This window comes from Mustela lutreola, chromosome 5, assembly GCF_030435805.1.
Source record: "Mustela lutreola isolate mMusLut2 chromosome 5, mMusLut2.pri, whole genome shotgun sequence".
NCBI classification, from domain to species: Eukaryota; Metazoa; Chordata; class Mammalia; order Carnivora; family Mustelidae; genus Mustela; species Mustela lutreola.
The window spans coordinates 126,232,953-126,258,057 of NC_081294.1; the positions used below are offsets into that span (position 1 = coordinate 126,232,953).

General features: G+C 34.3%; 1 protein-coding gene across 2 annotated transcripts in view; it reads right to left on the minus strand.

Moving 5' to 3' along the window:
• SLCO6A1 (solute carrier organic anion transporter family member 6A1) overlaps window positions 1-25,105 on the minus strand; it is a 90,854-nt gene that overhangs the window by 11,316 nt on the left and 54,433 nt on the right. For both annotated transcript variants that reach the window (XM_059175562.1, XM_059175560.1), the window contains exons 9-10: window positions 10,924-11,077; window positions 5,223-5,410 (exon numbers count right to left, since the gene is read on the minus strand). In XM_059175562.1, coding sequence (XP_059031545.1) covers window positions 5,223-5,410; window positions 10,924-11,077 — 342 coding nt within the window. The remainder of the gene's footprint in view (window positions 1-5,222; window positions 5,411-10,923; window positions 11,078-25,105) is intronic.

Consider the following 25,105-nt stretch of genomic DNA (forward strand, 5'->3'; position numbering starts at 1 on the left):
AATAAAATCTTAAAAAAAAAAAGAAATCCTACAAATCAATAATAAACAGACAACCCAATGTAAAAAAAGAAAAAGGAATGAAACAGATATTTGAAAAAATTGCACTTTCATATAGCTAAGAAGTACAAGAAAATGTGTTCAACCATATCAGTCCTTTAAATAAGAAATTTAAAACCACTTTGAAATATTAACACATACCCATCAAAATTGCTCGTTAAAAAAAAAACAATAACAGACTGCTAGAAGAATGAATTTGGGCAAATACTTTTAAAATTAAAAAGCTTAATGTACATAAACCCTATAACCCAGCAATTCTGTTCTTTTAATATGTATTCAATAGAAATGCATTCATATTTTTCCCCAAAAACAGGTACAAAAATGTTCATGGAAACAGCAATCCTAACAGCCCTAAACTGAAAACGTTAACCATAGAACAATGGACAAATTTTAGTATATTCATACAATGGACTACTATAAACCAGGCTATACAATAAGGTAACCATTAACTATTTATGCCTACTTGAATTTAAATCAGCTAAAACTAAATAAAAATTAAAGTCCAGTGTCTCATTCAACTTAATTGTGTTTCAAATGTCAACATACACATGTGAATAGAGACCACTATTTTGGACTGTAGATATATAAAACATTTCATTAATTTAGAATATACAGTTGGACAGCAATACTATAGGGCAATGAAGATAATTTCTTTTACATGCAACAATATTGACTCTTAGAAACAAATTGTTGAGTAACACAATCTAGACACAAATGACTATGTGCAATAATCTCCTATACACATAAAATACAAACAGAACAAATTAACCTATTCAGCATAGAATTCAGGATAATGGTAAACTTTTTTTAAAGGTTTTATTTATTTATTTGGCAGACACAAGGTAGGCAGAGAGGCAGGCAGAGAGGGAAGGAGGAAGCAGGCTCCCTGTTGAGCAGAGAGCCCGATGGGGGCTCAATCCCAGGACCTGGGATCATGATCCGAGCCAAAGGCAGAGGCTTTAACCCACTGAGCCACGCAGGTGCCCCAGGATAATGGTAACCTTAAGGAATGAAAGACTTGGTGACAAGAAAGAAGTTATTCCTGGAAGGATTTTTGGAATATTTATAATTATTGATTTCCTGAACTGGATTGTGGTTACACTGGTGTCTTCACTTTATAAAAATGCACCAGACTATATACAAGTGATATATGCACTCTTCTGAATATATTCTATGTTTCAGTAAAATGTCTATAAAGTTGATTTCCCTTGACTCCTCATTTATTATCTATTAGGCATCCAGTAAGCTGTCCTTCTTTTGATCTGTTTTCTTCACTCATTTTTGTTATATAATTTCTACCTTATCAAATCATATTACTTTGAATTCTCTTTTGTAACCCTTATGCTCAGCTTAGTATTTGTCTTAGTTCTAGCATAAATTAATTATATTTAGAAGATATATTAGTTAAATATAAGCAGTTAAACCTGTTTAGTTTAATATAGCTAATGCTCACCAACGGACATTTTATCAAAGTTTTCCCAATCATATCTTGGCTATTTATAACTTGTCTTGCTGTCAATTCTTAAGAAGTATCTCATAACAACATTTCCTTGGTTCTGCCACATCAAAACTATTTATAATTGTAAGGAAGTTTGTTGATGATAGAATAATTAACTCATATTTTCTTTCCTCAGCAATCTTTTAAGTGTCTCTCTAGTTTTGTAGAGGTGAATATTGCTGTTGAGAAATCCAGTGCCAAATTTTTTTGCTTTCCTCTTTTTTTAAATGGCAAAAGAAGTATTTCTTCATGTCTAAATACAATATTTTTACTATTATATATTTCAGCATTGACTGTTTTGAGTCAGTTTCCTTAGAAACTTGGTGTGCCATTTTAATATGTAAATATTTTATATTTCAGTATATATTCATTGTTTATTATTATTGCTTACTCTTTCAGTATTTATTAAATATCATTTCAGTAAAGTTTAACCTGAGATTTATTGTTGGATTGTTTTGGTTTTCTTCATTGGGAACTTCAATTATGTGTATGTTGGATCTTCTTTTCCTATCTTCTATTTTTGTCCCTTTTTTTCTAATACTTGTTTCTTATTTTCATTATATATTCTCCATTTCTCCCTCCTGCTCTCCCTCCCTCTTTCTCAGCCACAGTTGGTTTATATGTTGTCTTTTCTTCCCTGTGTGCTTTGTAATTTTGTTCACATTTCTGAATTGTTTCCTCTCAATTTCTTTCCTGAGTTTTGTTAGTTTGCATTCCATAACCACTTTTATCTAGCTATTTTCTCATTTTGTGGCCATATTTTAAAAAATTATTTTTAGCTTAAACTTACATATAGCTACATTTATATTTTTATCTGATTCACAGTAATAGTATTCTATTGAGCTTTCATTGTGTGTAGTAATGTTTAACAACTTTTTCTTTTACTATGGCTATTTGGTATGAAGGCAGAAACCTTTCCTTTTCCACTTGAATAAGTGGAAACCAGGCTATACAATATGATAAGATGAACTTTCTTAAATTAGAGACAGGTTATGATAATGGAACATAAAGCAGGGCTTCCAAGCTTCAAAACTAAAGTTATCTCCTCTGTTGACAGGCTATGATTAACTATGATTCCTATGTATGGCTCTACCTCCTGTGCCTCTCCAATTCTGGTCTACCTCAAAAGAACTTCTACTGCAAGCCATGGGCTTCTGAGATCTCTTCATATTTCTTGTTTTCTAATGTTATGCATTCAATTATAGAAGGTACACTTTGCTGGCACTTTTTGAGATCTGCTATGTCTGGAGCTCCTGGGCATTTTCCAGGCCTTTTCTTTCATTCTTTCCAGAAAGAGTCTACCTTGACTCATCTACTTAGGTTGTGCTCCCAAAACTTCCATTATAAGGTGGAGCCTTCTCCTTCTGAGCAGAAATATATTCTGAAGAGATATAGGAGGTCTGTCAATCCTGAGATCCTCTCCATATTTCATGCCAGGCTTTGTAACATCTTTGTGAATCTACAAGCTGGCTTCCAATTCTGCTTCAATTTTGGCAATACTTACATGTAATTTAAACATTGTGATTTTTTATCTATTTTATAATTACACAGAAACTATAGCATATGAGTGTGTGCGTGCATATGCACATAGGCATGTGTGTTTTATTTTCCTTATTTATTTTATTCATTTTCTTATTGTTTTGTATAGTTACAAGGAGAAGTGAGAAGACTCAGAATTAAATTTCTGGAATATTACTAACGTCTGCCTCACCTCATTCCTGGAAATATTTGCTTGGATGTTTCACATGAACTTTACATAAGGTTTGTTTAACATTATACTGATGATTTTTAATCTAAGCATTCTCTTTTTGAATTTCCTATCTCAGTTAATGGACTGTAATTAAGTTAGCTCCCTGGACTGGAAATCTGCACATAATCCTTTATATTTTGTATGAGGAACATCAAACAAATAATGTTGCCCTTATAACTAAACTAAATGTTTTTCAAAAGTATTCCATCACCTGTATGTCTAAATACCACTATTAAATTAAAAAATGGTATCTTAAGTACTTTCCTTTTTCTCTAGTTTTTCCCTCAGCTTCATCTTTTTACACTATCTTCAAAGTATACTATCTAAATTGCATAGTTGGTCACTTTAAATTCTGAGGTTTATTATTTTCAATGGCCTCCTAGTGCATAAATTCATGTTAATATGGCAAGGAAACCCTTCCATGATCAGACCCTTATAGAATACAAACCTCCCTGTCTCATTTACCATTGCGCTACTCCAGTCATAACAAACTCCTTGCCAAGATATTTCACACATTTTTGCCTCTACTTTCACTGTTCAGTTTTCCTGTTAAGAAATTTCCCTGAATCTACTTGCATTATAACAAAGCACTTATCTTCCTAACTCAGTTCAAGCACCATACCTTCTATAAGCACTTCCCAATCATCCTAGATAAGAATTACCATTTCTTCCACATTTTCCAGCGTCAATCTCTCCAAGCTTCAATCAAGGCACCTTTAAGTAGCCACTATACTTATGTGTTTTTTCTCCTCCTATACTCTAAGCAACTTGAAGGCAAGGCATATATCTTATTGGTCGCTGTAATTTAGTCCGACACTGAAGAATGGATAAAAAAGCTGCTTCACTGTAGGGGTATGTCCAACTTTTGTCTCCTATCTAAATTGCAAGTTAATTGAAAGCAGAAACCACATGTCCCCAAGTTCTCAGAATTGTTTTTGCATACATTTATTTATGTTTTCTAGTCTGTTTTCCCAGGGGACAAAGTGATCCTCATGACTTAAAGTTTTATGCTAGTCTCTTGAAAAAATAATTGAAAATAATAAATGACTATTTTACTAATACGATGAAAAGAAATACTAAATATATTTCACATATTCAGAAAGTACTAATAGGGGCACCTCGGTGGCTCAGTGGGTTACGCCTCTGCCTTCAGCTCAAGTCATGATCTCAGGGTCCTGGGATCAAGCCCCGCATAGGACTCTCTGCTAGACAGAGAGCCTGCTTCCTCTCCTCTCTGCGCCTGCCTCTCTGCCCACTTGTGATCTCTCTGACAAATAAATAAATTTTAAAAATATATATTTTTTAAAAAGTACAAATAAGAGCAAATGTTGCTTTAATTTAGAAAAACTTGTGTACTGATTTTCTAAAATTTTTTAAATTGTCGTGTTCCTTTGCTAATGACACTGATGTTTTTCATAATCAAACTGGTTAATACAGAAACAAATATTTAATAAATACCTGTAACTAATGAATCAACATTAAAATCACATTTGTGTTATAATTAAGAATTTTCTATTTATGAATTTTCCAGGTGTATTGAATCAACTTAATCAAGTAGTTTTAAAGATAAGCTAAATGTTATCTATATGCTTTATGTAAATAAATTAGATAAAATAAAAAATTAAACATATACATAAATTTTGACAATGTAACAATTTTCCTATATAAGAAGTTACCACATTGTAAGTTAAATTTAATTGAACCTAAATGTGACAGTTATCAACTTTAAGCAAATAAAATTCGTTCAAACAGAGAAATAAGCAAATATATGAATTTCGATAATATAACAATTTCCTCTCTTACAGTTGCTACCTCAAAACAGAAGAGTAAATCATTTATAGCAATATTCTAAAATCTTCCTAAAATTGGCTTTCTCATGCATTAAATGAACAATGATTTTGAATAATATATACATACCGAAGGATGGTCAGGGTGCATGGTGTATTAGATAAAGCAGAAAATAAAATCGTAGAGAAGATAAAAGCAATGAACAAAGGTAATTTATAGCACTTTGTATTGCATGCCCCAGGTCTAGCATCAATAAAATCACCCTGCTCATCTGAGGTTGTTAATCCTTCTTGAATGCAAGAACAATTGTAGTATGCCTAGGAAAATGAAAATAAGAAAGGATCTTTTAAAAATATAGTCATAAAGCAATACTCCTGTTATTGCAAAATAAAATAAAATAAATAACTGCAGGGACACTAGCTAGTTTTATGAGTCAATATTCTTACATTAACTCTGCATATCAATGATAAGCCCTAGGTATTTTATGTAAGAAAATATGTGTGCATGTGTGTATAACTAGAGTTTTTTTGGATAAATTCTATTAATCTAAAAAATTTCTCCAAAGGTATTTACATTCAATTGCACAAATAACTCTTGGAGAGTTGTATAAAATGAGGACAATTAAGATAATAAATAAAGTGGATTTTTAGCTGGGACTTGAAAAATGGACATTTACCCAACTGTAAAGGTTTTGGAACCGTGAGAAAAAGATAAGACTTTTGTATGTAATGATGAGGGCTGTTATCTAGTAGGCAAAGTAGGCACAATGGCTAAGGTCCACAATACTTTAAGGGCCCAATCAGATGTTTGAGTTTTAGTGTCTCCTAAAATTAAAGGAAAAATGAATATAATAATAATAATGAAAAAATAAATGAATCCAGCTGGGATCACACTTGTCCCCATACCATGAAATTTTACACTATTTTTTTTTTTTTAAGTGAGGGAAGGGGCTTACAAAGGCAAAAGAGTCTAGAGTCGATTAAAGTCACAAAGTAGCCCCGAATGAAAATTTGGGGTTGTTGTTGTAGGGTTGAATAATCAAAGAAAATGAATAGGTAATATTTTCTAAAAAGAACAAAACAGAGCTTGGAGATACAGAGACTAGTTAGCAACTTACTAGTCTACTGAAAATATTCTAACTTTAAAAAATAACAATAAATTCACTAGAAATATGGAACTAGGTTACCAGTTAAAGAATAAGAGGAAACAAAGATGACTTGAATTTGAGTGATTCATAAAACTGTGATTCAAAATCATGTCAGATTCTTTGGCACAGTTGTTATGTGATTGTAGATCTGTTAGATAATAACTGGAAATATCCAAATATTCAAATTGTAGTTAATTTATTCCACCATATTCTTTTTAGTGCCCATGTGCCAAACACCAGTCTAGGTGCTGGGAAAACATAGTAAACAATACAAAAGAAATCCCTGCCATCACGTAGATAACTTGGATAAAACAGGTAATTTTAAAAAACCACTTTATAATGAAACACATGGTGACAAATACTTTGGAGGAAAAAATAAATCAAGGAAAAAATGTAGAGATTATAGAAGTGAATCTAGCATGATTAGGGAATGTCTCAGTGATGCAGTGATATTTGAGCAGGGATTTGAAGAAGATAAGGAAGTGAGCCTTGTGGTTATCTGAAAAAAAGTAAATTCCAGGTTAAAAAAATTTTTTTTTACTTATTTATTTGAGAGAGAGAAAAAGAATGTTTGCAAGTTGGGGGGGGGGGGTAGAGAAGGAGGGAGAGAATCTCAGACTCCCCACTGAGTGAGAAGCTTGACATGGGTCTGATCTCATAACCCTGAGATCATGACTTGAGCTGATTTTCTACTAGAACTTTTTATTATCTTAGCCCAGTCAGAAGCCAAGGACGCTCTCATCCTATAGTTCATTCTCCTTGAACAATGAGGAATACAGAGAACAATGAAAAGTGGACCTGAAATTTAGACAAAAGATAAATGCATAATAAATGGTTGCAGACAATAGAACCTAGGCTGACAAAGGGGAAAATGAAAATAAGAAGAAGGTTTAGTGAGCAAATGGTAGAACCACAAGACATTTGGCCCTGGAAGGGTTGAAGGACCATGGAGTCATATTCAAAGCAATATAATCAAAATGCCAAAAGTTACATTAAAATAAAATAGTAACATATATTCAATTCAAATAATTAAAAAAAAGAAGGTAGATCCAAATCCATTATATCAATAATTACAATAAATTCCAATAGAAGAAAAATTCAGTTAAAAGAGATTTAGCAGATGGGCTTCTGCATGGCTCAGTTGGTTAAGCGTCCAATTCTGATTTCAGTTCAGGTCATGCATGATCTCAGGGGGGTGAGATCAGTTATGTCATGCTCCTCACTTAGTGGGGAGTCTGAGATTCTCTCCCTCCCTCTCTGCCCCTCCCCCCACTTGCACACGCTCTTTTTCTCTATCTCAAATAAATAAGTAAATCTTAAAAAAAAATAGATTAGCAGCATTGAAGAAAAAGCAAAACCATATTACATGCTGACTATAAGAAACACTTTAAATGTAGACACAAATAGTTGGAACATAAAATGATGAAATAAGATATACACGGAAACAGTCAGCAAGAGAAAGCTAAAGTAACTATTTAAAATATAGATGTTAATGGGCACCTGGGTGGCTGAACTGGTTAGGTATCTGCCTTTGGCTCAGGTCATGATCCCAGGGTCCTGGGATTGAGTCACCCATTGGGCTCCCTGCTCCATGAGAAGCCTGTTTCTCCTGCTGACCCTGATCTCTGTCTCTCATGAATAAATAAATAAATATATATTTTTTAATTTTAAAAATTTTAAAATAAGATACAGATGTTAAGACAAAGACAATGACCAGGGATGGAAAAAGACACTTAATAAAAATGAAAATAACTCAGTAATGAGATGTAACAATTATCAATGTGTATACATAGAATAGTCTAAAAATACATGAAGCTGAAACAGAGAAATAGACAATTGTAAAATTTTATTGGGAGATAAAATAATTGGCTTATCATTAAGAGAAGAACAAATACAAGTAAGACTCATGGATGATCCACATAATGTACCTAACAGTAGGAAAGTTAAAATAGCAATGATTAATAATTTCCAGGAAAGAGAGGGGGAAATGGATAAAATATTTTAAATGATGGAGAATTTCACCAGGGTTTTGCATCCTACAAAAACATAAATGTTAGAACTGAAAAACATGGTGAGTAAACACAGCGGAAAGCCTATTTGTAAGGGTGTGGGGTAGAATTCTAAGATGCCACCTAAGATTCTCACCCCCATTGCATAAGCCTGCATGATTCTGAGGACTATGAATTGCTGAAATTCTCTCCCCTTAGTAAATTATGTTATGTGGTATAGATGACTATAAAAGAGAGAGGATAAACCTCACCTAACTAGGTAAGCCTTGAAAAGTACTGGGATTTTTCTGAAATTAGAGATTCAAAGCATGTGATATAGGAGTGACTATCTGTTCCAGCCTTGAAGACAAAGGGAATCATGCAGAAAAGAATAGGGGTAGCTTATAAGAGCTAAAATGGGTCTTCAGTTGACAGCTAGCAAGGAAACAAAGACCTCATTCTTTACATCCCAAAACAACAGAATGGCCAATAACCTGAATGAACTCGGAAGCAGAATCTTTCCCAGAGCCTCCAGAAAGGAGCACAGCCCAGTCAACACACAGATTTCAGTCTGTGACACTCAACAAAGAACCCGGTCATGGCGTCTGGAAATATGACCTTAGAACTGTGAAATAAACAGAATTATTTAAAGACGCTAGGCCTGTGGTAATTCATCAGGTAGCAATAGTAAATTAACTTATGGTTCCCCACTGCCCACAAAAAAGAGAAGAGAGTAAGGGAGAAACAACAGCTGAGAATTTTCCAACAGAACCACATAAATCTACTGACCAAAGATGCTCTGTGGAAACCAAGCAAAGTAAGTGTAACGAAAATCCAATCTAGGACTATCAAAGTAAAACTGCTGAGAACCAAAAACAAAAAGAAAATCCTAACAGCCACCAAGCAGTAAGAGATATATATACGACAATCACATGGCATCTTTTAAATTCCAGGGTGGCAGGATTGGGGGTGGGCTGATCACTGCCAATATAGAATTCCAGACCCAGTGAAACGGTTTTTGTTTTTTGTTTTGTTTTGTTTTTCAGAAATGAAGGTGAAATATGGTTCTTCAGGAAGAAAGAAAGTAATCTCATATGAAAACATGGAAATACAAGGAAATGAGTAAATATAAGTGTATACTGACTTTACAAAACAATAATAATAGTTCATATTATTTAAAATACATGAAGAAATACAGTAGATGATAAAAATAAAACTAAGGTGGAAAGTGAGTAAATGAAGTTAAAATATTCTAAGGATGTGCCAATGGAAGGAGATTTTAAAGCCTGGCTTCTTAAAATTCTTAATGTATTGGGCAAGATTAATATTCCCCTTCATAGATAATAGGAATGAGGCTCCTGTTATAATAGAGCAATCTTTGGGAAAAGCACCATGATCCTGATATTTAAAATAACTGAAAAAATATTTTCAATGGCGGGAATTCCATTAACATCATTTATATACAAAATTACTTTTTATATATACTATTTCTTTTATTTAATTGTCATTTAATAACATTTAATAAAATTAAATTATTTAATGAGATTATTAAATATTTGTTTAATAAAATTATTTATAATTTATAAGATTTATATTGGTATCAATTATTTCCCATTTGAAATTAAAGCATATTTTAACTATTCATCAGTTCCATCCATATCAAATTGCATTAATCATTTAACATCTATTAATCATTCTATCCATATCAATTTGTATTAATCAAATTCTATAAATAGCTTTGGCTATTTTCCACTTCCCTTCAGAGCCATTAATTCTATCAAGCCTAATTCCGGATAATTTTTAACAGCTTTAATATTTGTCCAAAATATTTTATTCTTCTTGCAATTTTCCTCAGTATCAAATGTTACCACACAGATTGAGTGACAATTTTGTGGATTACTTCTATCACTGCTACTCATTGAGTTAATTACTCCTAGACAAATGCAAGAAGATTATAAACACTTTTATGAAAAAGAAAAAAATCCCTAAGGATTCCCTAAAAGAGAATCCCCCAAGAAAAGAAAGAAGGAAATCTATGGTGGCTGTTTTAGCTCTTGAATATCACATGGGTTCAAAACACAGAGGTCAAACAATTAGGCTTTATACTGTAGTGAAAACATGAGCATTTAAAAAGGTCGTTTGTTTTTTTCAAACTGAAATGGAGGAGAAGAAGTTGGAAGGAATATAAAGTAAGATTCTCCCTAAGTTAATAAGTTGCTGAAGAGAGGTAATGGACATATAGGAGTTCAGCATGCTTTTTTATTTTCTCTTACACTTAACGTTTTCCATAGTAATATATTTTAAAGACTTAAAGTATCATTTAAAACATATACTGTAACATTTAAGAAGAGATATTTTTAAAGTGTATGTAACCTTTTTTATATTGATATTCATTAAAAACAATTGAAGATATAGTATTAAGTCATACACTGGTGAAAACCTGACTATGAGGAACCGGAGTTGGTCAGGTATGCTAATATGCTATTTTTAAAAAGTGACCTGTATATAACAGGAAAAAACACATTTTTATGTAGGTGTATAAATAACAAAAGACATTATTTAAAAAAAAAAAAGACATTATTGCTTTCTATGGGGGTAGTATAATGCCCATTGGTCACAATAAATAAAGATCTCTCTTGCTCTCTCCCCCTCACAAAGACCAGCCAGAGGGAGAAGCATAATAAAAAATAATTACCTTGCCATCATTTAATGTTTTAAATAGTGTACAGCCTGCATAGCAAGGAGAAAAATATCCAATATTATCTCTTCCACAGATAGCAGAATAAAATGAAGATGAGCATTTACAGTGAGAATTACAAGGAGCTGTCAGGTTTCCCAACTGTCCTGTTCTGTAAAATAAAAGAGATTTAATGTAATTATACCACAGTATTATACTTATTAATGTAAATATCAGGATATCAATGAAATCCATAAACATATGATTATTTAAATTAATTTCTTTTTATCAAGTTTATTGAAGCATACTCAATATATACAATAAAGTTTACAACCTGAATTTTTTTAATATATGTATACACTTGTGAAATCATCACAATCATGTTAACAAACAATCATCACCTCCAAAATTTCCTTGTGCCCCTTTGTAAATACCTCTGTCCCCTGGCATCTGCTGATGTATCTTCTGCTGTTATTCATTAATTTGAATTTTATAGAATTTTATGAAATGGAATCATACAGTATGTACACTGTCTTTGTCTGCCTTCTTTCATGCAGTTATTCTTTATATGGTCTTTGTATAATGATATGTCTCCATGTCTCCTGGGTAAATACTAAGGGGTAGGATCATATAACTTTTTGAGAAACCATCACTTTTCCAATTTGGTTGTGCTATTTTATATTTCCATTAGCAGTGTATAAGAGTTTTAGCTGTTTTCTACGTTCCTCACCAACACTTAGTATAATTAGTCTTTTTTTTTAAGATTTTTTTTAATGTATTCATTTGAAAGAGAAAGAGACTGAGAGAACAAGTGGGGTGAGGGGCAGAAGGAACCTTCTGAGCAGGGAGCCCAATGTGGGGCTCGATCCCAGGACCCCAGGATCAAGACCTGAGCTGAAGGCAGATGCCTAACCAACTGAGCCACCCGGGTGCCCCCAGTCTTTTTAATTTTAGACATTCTAACAAAAATATAGTAGATTCATACTGTGGCTTTTAATATTCCTTTCCCTCAACGCTAGTGATGTTGGCCATCTTTCATATAATTATTTCTCATCTATATATATTTGGTTAAATGTCTGTTTAAACCTTTTGCCCATTTGTATTTTATCTTCTTATTATTAAGCATTGAAATGTCTTTATATATTCTGGAAACAAGTCCTTCATCAGATATCTGATTTTCAAATATCTTCTCACCCTTAACAGGGTCTTTCAAAGAACAGAAATATTTTATTTTGATGTAGACCAATTAATCAATGTATTTCTTTATGGATCATATATTTGGTGCCTATCTAAGAAAACTTTGCTGAGCCCCAGTTTACAAGATATTCTCCTATATTCTTGGTATTTTATATTTTATAGTCACATCTACAATCCATTTTAACTATTTTATGTGCTGCATGATAGGGACCAAATTTCATTTGTCTACATATAGATATCTCTTTGTTCCATCATCATTTGTTAAAATGACTATATGTTCTCCACTAAATTGCCCATGTATCTAGGGCGCCTGGGTGTCTCAGTGGGTTAAGCCTCTGCCTTCGGCTCAGATCATGATCCCAGGGTCCTGGGATCGAGCCCCACATTGGGCATTCTACTGGGCAGAAGCCTTCTTCCCCCATACCCCCTGACAGCCTCTCTGCCTACTTTTGATCTCAGTCTGTCAAATTAAGAAAAAAAATATTGCCCATGCATCCTATCAAAAATAAATTATCCATTTACATGTGGGCCTATTTCTAGATTCTCTGTTCTTTACACTGATATATCTGTCTATATTTACACCAATACTATTTTCTTCATTACATTAGCTAATAACTCTTGAAATCAAATAGTGTTTTTCCTCCACTTTTCATCAGAATCTTTTTTTATTTTTCTAGGTCCTTTGTATATTGTATGAATTTAAGTTATTGTAAGGTATCTGAAAGAGAAAGCCTGTTGGGATTATTTTTTTTTAATTTTTTATTTTTTATAAACATATATTTTTATCCCCCAGGGTACAGGTCTGTGAATCGCCAGGTTTACACACTTCACAGCACTCACCATAGCACATACCCTCCCCAATGTCCATAACCCCACCCCCTTCTCCCAACCCCCCTCCCCCCAGCAACCCTCAGTTTGTTTGGTGAGATTAAGAGTCACTTATGTTTTGTCTCCCTCCCAATCCCATCTTGTTTCATTGATTCTTCTCCTACACCCTTAACCCCCCATGTTGCATCTCCACTTCCTCATATCAGGGAGATCATATGATAGTTGTCTTTCTCTGTTTGACTTATTTCGCTAAGCATGATATGCTCTAGTTCCATCCACATCATCGCAAATGGCAAGATTTCATTTCTTTTGATGGCTGCATATATTCCATTGTGTATATATACCACATCTTCTTTATCCATTCATCTGTTCATGGACATCTAGGTTCTTTCCATAGTTTGGCAATTGCGGACATTGCTGCTATAAACATTTGGGTGCACGTGCCCCTTTGGATCACTACGTTTGTATCTTTAGGGTAAATACCCAGTATTGCAATTGCGGGATCATAGGGTAGTTCTATTTTCAACATTTTGAGGAACCTCCATGCTGTTTTCCAGAAGGGTTGCACCAGCTTGCATTCCCATCAACAGTGTAGGAGGGGTCCCCTTTCTCCACATCCTCGCCAGCATTTGTCATTTCCTGACTTGTTAATTTTAGCCATTCTGACTGGTGTGAGGTGATATCTCATTGTGGTTTTGATTTGTATTTCCCTGATGCCGAGTGATATGGAGCACTTTTTCATGTGTCTGTTGGCCATCTGGATGTCTTCTTTGCAGAAATGTCTGTTCATGTCTTCTGCCCATTTCTTGATTGGATTATTTGTTCTTTGGGTGTTGAATTTGCTAAGTTTGCTAAGTTCTTTATAGATTTTGGACACTAGCCCTTTTTCTGATATGTTGCTTGCAAATATCTTCTCCCATTCTGTCAGTTGTCTTTTGGTTTTGTTAACTGTTTCCTTTGCTGTGCAAAAGCTTTTGATTTTGATAAAATCCCAATAGTTCATTTTTGCCCTTGTTTTCCTTGCCTTTGGTGATGTTCCTAGGAAGATGTTGCTGTGGCTGAAGACAAAGAGGTTGCTGCCTGTGTTCTCCTCAAGGATTTTGATGGATTCCTTTCTCACATTGAGGTCCTTCATCCACTTTGAGTCTATTTTTGTGTGTGGTGTAAGGAAATCAATGCACAGAAATCAGTTGCATTTCTTTACACCAACAAAAGACAGAAGAAAGAGAAATAAAGGAGTCAATCCCATTTACAATTGCACCCAAAACCATAAGATACCTAGGAATAAACCTATCCAAAGAGGCAAGGAATCTATACTCAGAAAACTATAAAGTACTCATGAAAGAAATTCAGGAAGACACAAAGAAATGGAAAAATGTTCCATGCTCCTGGATTGGAAGAATAAATATTGTGAAAATATCTATGCTACCTAAAGCAATCTATACATTTAATGCAATTCCTATCAAAGTACCTGTTGGGATTTTGATTGTCATCACACTGAATACAGACATCAGCTTGGGGAGGATTAACTTCTTAGCATATTGAGTCTTCACACCCATGAACATGGGATATCTATTTAAAAATTTAGGTCTTTAATTTAGTACAGGAATATTTTGTAGTAATTATGAATAGGGCTTTCACATCTTATATTTGACCTTAAGTATTTCTTCTTTTTGATACTAATTCTAATGGCATTTTTGTGTATTATCAATTTCCAGTTGTTTGTAGGTAGTATATAAAAACACCATAGTTTCTTGTATAATGATCTTTTCTTCTATAGTATTTCTTTTTTCTTAATACTGTTAACGGTGTTATTTTTTACACTAATTTCTGCTTATTTGTAGGTTGTATGTAGAAAAACTGTAAGTTCTTACATGTTGATCTTGTGTCCTGCAAACTTGCCAAAGTCATTTTTTTTAAGATTTTTATTTGACAAAAAGATAGCAAGTCAGAGAGAGCACAAGCAGGGGGAATAGCAGAGCAAGAAGGAGAAGCAGGCTCCCTGTTAAGCAGGGAGCCAGTTGCTGGGCTGGATCCCAGAACCCTGGAATCATGACCCAAGCTTAAGGCAGATGCTTAACCCACTGAGCCACCCAGGTGCCCCTAAACTCGTTTTTTAAATTATAGTAGGCTCTGAATCTTCATATACAAAAGCAATTTTGTCACCTTCAAATAAACACAATTTTACTTCTATTTTTCTTATCAGGATGCCTTTTCTTTCCTTTTCGTACAGTATTGCAATGGTTAGAACATCCACAATAATGTTAATATAGAAGTACTGGAAGTAGATATTATTATACTCCTGGTTATTCAATGTTTCATCATTGTCTTAGTCTGCTCAGATTCCTGGAACAAATACTATAGATTGGGTAGTTTAAACAACAAACATTTATTCCCCACAGTATCTGGTGTGGGCTCTCTTCCCAGATTACAGACCATCACCTTCTCAATGTATCCTCACATGGCAAATTGAGGGAAGTCTTTGGTTTATTCCCCTTCTTATAAGGACATTAACTTCCATCATCAGGGGGAGGGTGGTCTACCCTCAGGACCTTATCTAAACCTAATATCTCCTTAAGGCTCCACCTCCTAACACAATCACATTGGAGATCAAGGCTTCAACATATGAATTTAGTGGGAGAGTAAACACATTCATTCCACAATAATCACTAAGTAGAGTGTTAACTTTATGTTTTTACACTTCCCTTCCATTCCTAGTTTCCTAGTTTATAAGGAATAAATGTTGCACTTCATTGTGGAGCTTTTTGACACTATTGTGATTATGGGTTTTTTCATTTTTAGTTTATTAATATGTGGATTATATCAATTGGCTTTCAACTATTAAAGCCACCTTACATTCCTTTGATAAATCTTGCTTAATTATAGTTTATTTTCCTTTTACTATACTATTGGGTTCAATTTGCCAGAATTTTTTTAATAGTTTTTGAATCTATGTTCATGAGAGAAATAGGTCTATAGTTCTCTTTTCTTACAATGTCTTTTGTCCAGTTTTGAAATAAAGGTAATGCAAGTTTTATAGAATATGTTGGAAAGTATACACTCCTTTTCAATTTTCTGAAAGAATCTGTGTAACATCAGATATTGTTTAAATATTTGGTTTAGTTCTCCAGCAAAACCATTTGGGCTTGGAATTTTCTTTGTCAGAAAGTAATTTAAGTACAAATCTGATTTACTTACTAGACACATAGTTTTTTTCTTTTATATGAGTATGTGTCCTTTGAAGCATTTACCCATTTCATGGAAGCCATCAGATTTATGAGCATAAGTTATTTATAACATCACCTTACTATCCTTTTAATACTGATGGAATCTACAAAAACATCACATCAGAACTCTAATTCTTGATAGTGGTAGTTTTCTCTGTCTAGAGATTTAGCAATTTTATCGATCTCCTCAAAATTTGACCTGATTATATTTCCTCTATTGTTTTTCTCATTTCTACTTCATTGATTTCTGTTCTAACTTCAATTGTTTCCCTTCTTGTACTTACTTTGGGATCAATATGCTTTGATGTTTCTCGTTTATTAAGGCAGACGCAAGTGTCATTTGTTTGAGATTTTTTTCTTCTCTAATATAAGCTAATACATTTTCCTCTAAGTACTGTCTTAGCGACATTCTGTAAGTTTTGTTACTTGTGTTTTCATTTTCATTCACTTCAAAAATTCTTCTTCTGAAGAAATTATTTGAACACAAGTTATTTAGGGGACTGTTATTCAGTTTCCAAATATTCAGGACTTTTTCAGAAATCTTTTTACTAATGTGCATCTAATTTAATTTCATCATGGTCAGAAATTTAATTCAATTATATGATTTAATCCTTTAAATTGACTGAGATTTGCTTTACAGAATATGCTTGACTTTGGGTTTCCTGTGCTATTTTATTTTTATTTAAAGATTTTATTTATTTATTTGACAGACAGAGATCTCAAGTAGGCAGAGAGGCAGGCAGAGAGAGAGAGGAGGAAGCAGGCTCCCTGCTAAGCAGAGAGCCCGATGCGGGGCTCGATCTCAGGACTCCAGGATCATGACCTGAGCTGAAGGCAGAGGCTTTAACCCAATGAGCCACCCAGGTACCCCTGGGTTTCCTGTGTTATTAAAAAGAATGTGTATTCTTTGATATGCGAAATATCCTATAAATGTCAATCATGTGAAGTTGGTTGTTAATATTATTCAAATCTTTTGCATCCTCACTGAGGTATTTTTGCCTATTTCTATCATTAAGAGAAGAGTATCAAAATAACTATCTTTGTGGATTTCTGTATTTCTACTTGCAGTGTCTAAGTTTTTGCTTCACATATATTAAAGCTCTTTCATTTGGTTCATAATATTAAGAATTGTTTCAATTCTTGATTAGTTGATCACTCTATCATTACATAATCACCTTATTCCTGCTAATATTATTTGTTCCCAAATCTGCTTTGTCTATGATTATACTCCAGCTTTCTTTAGATTACTGTTAATATGATACATCCTTCCCCCCCCCCTTTTACTCATAATCTACTTGTGTCCATATTTGAAGCACATTTCTTTTACACAACATATATAGTTGGGTCTTGCTTCTTTTTTTTTCATCAACTTGGAAATTTTCTGCCTTTTTACTGACATTATATGTAATTAGCACTATTGTTAGATTTGAATCTACCCTTTCTAGTTGTTTCCTTTTTTATCTTTTCTTTGTTCTCTTTTTTCTTTTTTTGGCTGATTTGAGACTAAACAAATGTTTTTATAAAATTCTATTTTAATTTATGTGTCAGCTTAGTTTACTAGCTGTGATCCTGTTATTTTATGATGCTTCAGCATGTATATTATACATGTTTAGCTTAACACAGTTTACCAACATGTGATATATAGCACTTCGAGTAAACCCATATTATGTTTATCTATTTTAAATAATTATTTTAAAAGAGATTTAATTAAGAAAAAATACCTATAAATTACCATTTCTTTTCCTCTTCTTTGCTTTGTGTAGTTCATATTCTTATCTGGTATCATTTTATTTCATCCAGAAAGACATTTGTAGATATTTCATTTAGTGTAAGTCTGTTGTTCAAATACTACTTACATTATTTGTGTGTAAATTATTTTTCCTTCATTGTTTATAGACATTCTGACTTGGTATAGAATTATTAGTTGACTTTTGTCTTTCAGTACTTCTAAAATATCCTACTGTCTTCTTATCTGCATTGTTTCTTTTTTTCAACTTAAATTCAATTAGCCAAGGTATAGCAATCATTAGTTTTTGATGTATAATGTTCAATGATTCATTAGTTGAGTATATCACCCAGTGCTCATCATATCATGTGCCTTCTTTAATGCCCATCACCCAGTTATGTCACCCCCCCACCCATGTCTCTTTCCACAACCCTCTGTTACTCTTATCTTTGGTCGTTTGTATATAACGTATTTTTCCCACTCCTAACTGCTTTTAAGATTTTTTCTCTACACTCATTTTGAGCAATTAGATTATTATGTAGCATGATATAATTTTCTTCATGTTTCTTGTTCTGAGGGTTTGCTCAGTTTCCCGGATCTGTTCTGTAGGTTTACAGTTTACATGAAATTTTTAAAGCTTGAACATAATTTTTTCAATTACTTTTTTTTCCTCAAGGCCCCTCCTTTGGAGACTCCGGCTGTATATATGGTTGGCCACTGAACTTGTCCAACTCACTGGATGCTTCAATTTTGTTAATTGTATTTTCTCTGTATTTTTCATTGGATATATATTGTTATTAATTTCAAATTTATTAAATCATCTGCAATGTCTAATCTGTCATTAATCTCATAGTGTTTTCCTCAGAGTTCCTGGTTTTTTGTTTCTATATACTCAATTTGGGTTTTTTAAAAATATCTTTTACTTAACTTTTTGAACATATGGAATATTAATATAATAACTGTGTTAACTCTGATAATAACATCCGTCAGTTATGGGTCAGTTTTGACCAGCTGATTTAGCTTCTTCTTATGGGTTGTATTTTCCTGCTGCTTTGAATTCCTTACAACGTTTTACTGGATATTGGACTTTGTAAATTTCAATGTTGAATGTTGACTATTTTTTTATTTTTGTGACTATTTTTAAGCTTTATTCTGAAGAAACACTTTTATCTTTCTTAGCCAGTAGGCAGATTTGACAGGAAGAGCGAGAGTAGTATTCGGTTTAGAATTAATTATCACCCACTGCTGAGACAAGATCCTTCTGTGTACTTTACATACTATGATTTTTGAGGTTTCAATTTGACTGACTAGAGCAGATATTATTGACAATTTTGTATGAGTGGTGTACACTGTAATTCTCATTCTCTTGGTGGACTTAGACTCAATAACTTTCTTCAAACATAGCCTAGTTACTAGCTACCACTTTACTGAATACATAAGAGAGTCTTCTACAGGTATGTCCTCTAGTATACAAGCCTGTGAACCCTAGCTCTATTGGTCTCTCTGAACTCTCAGTTCAATGTCCTCAATTCAGGCAATCAGCCAGGATCTGTCTCATTTGCATTCCCTGTGCTACGACCTTAAAACTCTACTAAGGCAGTAAGCTGGAGGAATTGCAGGGCTCATCTTGAATGCTTCTCATCTCATGTACCACTGTCCTTCAGTGACTGATTCCAAGATCTTGAAAACCACTGTTTTGATTTTTGTCAAATTTTCGGTTGTTTTGGTAGGAGAGGAAATCTGTTATCCCATCTTGGCTGGAAGTGAAAGCCCAGAACAATTTCCAAATATAAATTTAGAATGAAGCCAAAGGGTCTTACTTTATATTATAAATCATTTGAAAAAGTACCTATAGTTCAAAATAATTTTAGATTATTATATTCTGATTTATAAACTAGATATTTGAATAATTTTAGGTCTACAGAATAATTGAGCATACAGAGTTACCATATACCTCTTTCTCCTTCAACACACAGTTTCAGCAATTAGTAGTAAGTTGCCTTAGTGTGGTACATTTTTTCACAATTGATCTTATATCAGTTATTACATCAGTATTCCATATGTTCAAAAGAGTAAATAGAAATTTTTAAACTTTTATTTCTTTATCTGACAGAGAGAACAGAAACAGGGGGATGGGCAGAGGAAAAGGGAGAAGCAGACTTCCCGCAGAGCAGGGAGCCCCATGTGGGACTCGATCCCAGAACCCTTGGATCATGACCTGAACTGAAGACAGATGCTTAACTGACTGAGCCATCCAGGCACCCCCAGAGGATATTTTTAAAAGCCCAAATCAGATATGCAATTTTGCCAATAATTTTGCCTTTTCCAGAATGTCTTCTAGTTGGAATCATATAATATGTAACCTCCATACTGTCTCTCTCACTTAGCAATATATACATCTAAGGTTCTTCCATGTCTTTTTGTGGCTTAATAGTTCATTTTATCACTGAATAATTTTCTGTGTATGGTGTACTATAGTTTATCTATTCAACAACTGAAAGGTATGTTGATTATTTCCAATTTTAATGATTATGAATGAAGATGCTATTAACATTCACTGATGGGTTTTTGTGTGAATGTAAGTTTCCAATTCCTTTGAGTAAATACCGGAAAGCACAATTGCTGAATGGTATGGAAAAGCTATGTGCAGCGATATGAGAAACTGCCAAACTGGTAAAGTGACTTACTATTTTATATTACCAGTAGCAGCAAATGTGAGTCGTTTTTACTTCACATCCTTGCTAGCATTTGGTTTTGTCAGTTTTTTTGGATTTCAGCCATTTCAATAGATGTGTAGTGGCATCTCATTGTTGTTTTAAGTTGCAGGCCCTTGATGGCATATAATTCTAAACATATGTTCATGTGCTTACTGGCACCTGTACATCTTCCTTAGTGAGGTGAATGTTCAGACCTTTTGGCCATTTGCAATTGAGTTGTTTCTCTGTAAATTGATGGGTTTTAAGAGTTCTTTAAATATTTGGGGTATGCCCTGTATCAAATAGGTATTTTTTTCCCAAATTGCGCATCATCTTTTAATTCTATTAACAGCGTCTTTCACAGAGTATGATTTTAATTTTAATGACATTTAACATATCTTTTTTTTTCTTTCATACTTCCTTTTTTTGTGTTGTATCTGAAATATCATCACAAAACCCAAGGTTATCTAGATTTTATCCTACTTTATCTTCCAGAAGTTTTATAGTTTGGTGTTTATATTTAAGTCTATAATCCATTTTTAGTTAGTTTTGATTTAATTTTTGTAAAGCATGTAAGTCTGTCTGTCTCTAGATTTTTTTTCTTTTTCTTTTCTTTTCTTCTTCTTCTTCTTCTTCTTCTTCTTTTGCATGTACATGTTCAGTTTTTCTAGCATCATTTGTTGAAAAGATTATCTTGGTTGCAGTCCAAGATGATGACATAGGGACCTCCAGAACTGACCTCCTCCCAAGGACACCAAATCTATAGCCACACAGAGAAATTCCACTGAAAAGAATCCAAAACTAGCTGAATCCCTCCTACCCATTGGGCAAGTAAGAGAATTCCATCACCCACACTGAACAGGGAGGAAACCCTGAGACATATTTTTTACCATGATCCCTTCCCCAGGCGCAGTGCCTGATATTCAGGAAGGACCACCCAACTAGCAACCTCTCCGTAAGGAGTGAAGAGAATCGACCCCACATCTATTGCATCAACTTTTAAGACTCACACCAAGTGGTAGACACCCAAAACACTTAGCTCCAAAAGCCAATGCGGCTTGCATCCACACATCCATGAGATTGTGGCAAAGAAGAAACATTTAATGGTCTCTGCAGACTCACCATGGCTATCCCACAGGGCTCAGCACAGAAAGAGAATGGAAAAAATGCTCATCTCTATCATTGCCTGAAAGAGGTCTATCTGCATAATTTAAAAGTCACTACTTGAGGGTCAGGCTTCTAATTTAACATGTATTCAGGGGCTGATCACAATGCTCCTGGCAGAGTTCCACAATACTGTAGCAAACAAAGAAACAGTTCTTTTTCTTTTTTATTCTTATTTTTTCTTCCTTTCTTTCTTATTTTTTCTTTTCTTTTCTTTTCTTTTTTTAGATTTTATTTGTTTATTTGACATGCAGAGAGAGAGAGATGGCTCGATCCCAGGACCCGGGGATCATGACCAGAGCCGAAGGCAGATGTCTAAGGACTGAGACACCCAGGCCCTTCCAAAGAAACAGTTCCTAACCAGCTATTTCCACAGGGTTCAGTGCAGAGGGAGCAAGAAAAAATACCCATCTTTCACATTTTCCCTGAAAGAGGCCTATTTGAGTATTTTAAAAGTAGCTGTCTGAGCATCAGGTTTCCAATTTAGAAGGCCTATTGGGGTTGACTGCAATCCTCCCCAGAGATCAGGGAAACCATTAGACACCACGTTTGCCTTCTCACTTGAGCTCATTCCAAATTGCCAATGTCTCCCTAGAAGCAGCTTCCACCTATACTGGCATCCCTGTTTTGTTTTTTTTTTAAGATTTTATTTATTTATTTGACAGAGAGAGATCACAAGTCGGCGGAGAGTCAGGCAGAGAGAGAGAGAGAAGCAGGCTCCCGCTGAGCAAAGAGCCCGATGCGGGGCTCGATCCCAGGACACTGAGATCATGACCTGAGCCAAAGGCAGCGGCCCAATCCACTGAGCCACCCAGGCGCCCCGGCATCCCTGTTTTTTTGTGGCTGCCACCCAAAGGATGTGTCCCAGGATTGTATGGCTCTCATAGCCAAAAGGTGTTGCACTGAGAAGTCCCACAGGACCATAGCATACAAAGAAGCAGTCATTAATGTGCACAGATCTACCCTCCTGCAGCTATACACTCAAACCCAGCAAAGAGGTAACAGGCAAAAAAAAAGCACAACTCCCAGTTTCTCCCTGGAAGAGTCCAAACTAACTCTTTCTTAACAGTGCTGAGGGTACAGCTTCCAATTAGACTAAATCTAGGTACTGTTATTCTCCCCTTTGGGACACTGAGAGGTCTAGCACATTCTCAACTAATAGGACCCACAAAGAAGGTAATTTGGACAATCACAAAAGTTTGAGAGACAACCAAGAGCCCAGGCTTGGCTGAAGGAAAAGTTTCATGTAATTATAATTACAGGTGCGATTATAAATAAGGTCTATCTGGTTAATATAGTTAATAAAAATAAACATAACTACAAGAATTTGTTAATGGACACACAGGTATAAAGATGTAAACTGTGACATCAGAAACATAAAATGTAGGGAAGGAGTAAAAAATTAGAGCTTCTGGGGCACTTCGGTGCATCAGTGGGTTAAAGCCTCTGCCTTTGGCTCAGGTCATGATCTCAGGGTCCTGGGAGGAGCCCCGCATCAGGCTCCCTGCTCAGTGGGAAGCCTGCTTCCCCCCCCACCCTGCCTCCACTCTCTCTGCCTACCTCTCTGCCTGCCTCTCTGCCTACTTGTGATCCCTCTGTCAAATAAATAAATGAAATCTTTACAAAAAGAAATTAGAGTTTTAGTATGTGTTCAAGGTTAAGCTGAGCTCATTAAAAATATGTTTTATGTAGACCTCATGGTAACCAGAAACACAAAATCTATAGTAGACACACAAAAGATATAGAGAAAGGAATCAAAGCATACCACTGCAGAAAATCATCAAACCACAAGGAGGAAAGCAAGAGAAGACAAAAGGAAACAGGAACTACAAATAGCCAGAAAACAATTAACAAAATGGCAACAAGTACATACCTTTTGATAATTACTTTAAATGTAATGGATGAAATTCTCCAATTTAAAGACATAGAATGACTGAATGGATAAAAACAAAACAAAACAAAACAAGACCGATCTATATACTGCCTACAAGGGACTCACTTCATATGTAAGGACACACACAGACTGAAAGTAAAGAGATGAAAAGGATTCCGTGCAAATAGAAGCCAAAAGAAAGCTGGGGTAGACAATAAACTGTAATGAGAGGCAAATATCATTTCATAATGAAAAAGAATCAATCCAGTGAGAGAATATAACATTTGCAAATATTTATTTATCTAACAGAGGAACATCTAAATATGTAAAGCAAATTTTAGCAGACCTAGAGGGAAAAACAGATAGCAATACAATTATAGTAGGGGACTTAAACGCCCTACTTTCAACAAGGATAGATCATCCAGACAGAAAATCGGTAAAGAAACATTGGACTTAAACTACACATTGGATCTGATGGACCGACAAACATTTACACAACACTGCATCCCCAGCAGGAGAGTACATATTCTTCTCAAGTACATGTGGAACAGATCACATAGTAGGCCACAAAACAAGACTTATTACGTTTAAGAAGAGTGAAATCATATCAAACATCTTTTTCAACAATAGTATGGAACTAGAAATCGATTTCAATAAGAAAACTGGAAAATTCACAAATATGTTGAGGTTTAAAAACATCCTAATGAACAACCAATGGTTTAAAGGAGAACTCAAAAGAGAAATTTAAAAAATACCTTGAGATAAATAAAAGTAGAAGTGTAACATACCAAAATCTATGGGATGCAGCAAAAGAAATTCTGAGTGAAGTTCACACCAATAAATGCCTACATTATGAAAAAAGAAAGATCTCAAATAAACAACCTAATTTTATACTTCAAGGAATTATGAAAACAACAATCTAAGCCCAAAGTTAATAGAAGGAAGGAAACGACAAAGTCAGAACAGAAATAAGTGAAATAAAGACTAAAAAAGCAATAGAAAAGATGTATGGTTTTTTGAAAAGGTAAACGAAATAGACAAACTTTCAGCTAGACTTGCCAAGAAAAAAAGAGGACTCAAACAAATGAAATTATGAATGAAAAAGGAGACATCACAGATGACACAACACAAATACAAAAGATCATAAATGATGACTACAAACAATTACATGCCAACAAATTGTTCTTTCTTGCTTTCATCCTTCCCTCTTTTTTCTTCTTTCTTTTTCATTTTTTTTCCCTACTCTGGTTTTATTACTTTATGAGATTCTATTGTTTCTCATCTGTTAGAATGGAATTATACTTTTTATTTTTAAAGATTTATTTGAGAGAGGGTATATTGTGCATGAGCAGGGGGAGTGGCAGAAGGAAAAAAAGAGCCCTCAAGCTGACTGCCTTGCAAACAGAGCCTGACAGGAGGCTCATCAAGATCATGACCTGAGCGGAAATCAAGTCACATGCTCAGCCAACTGAGTCACCAGGGGCCATGA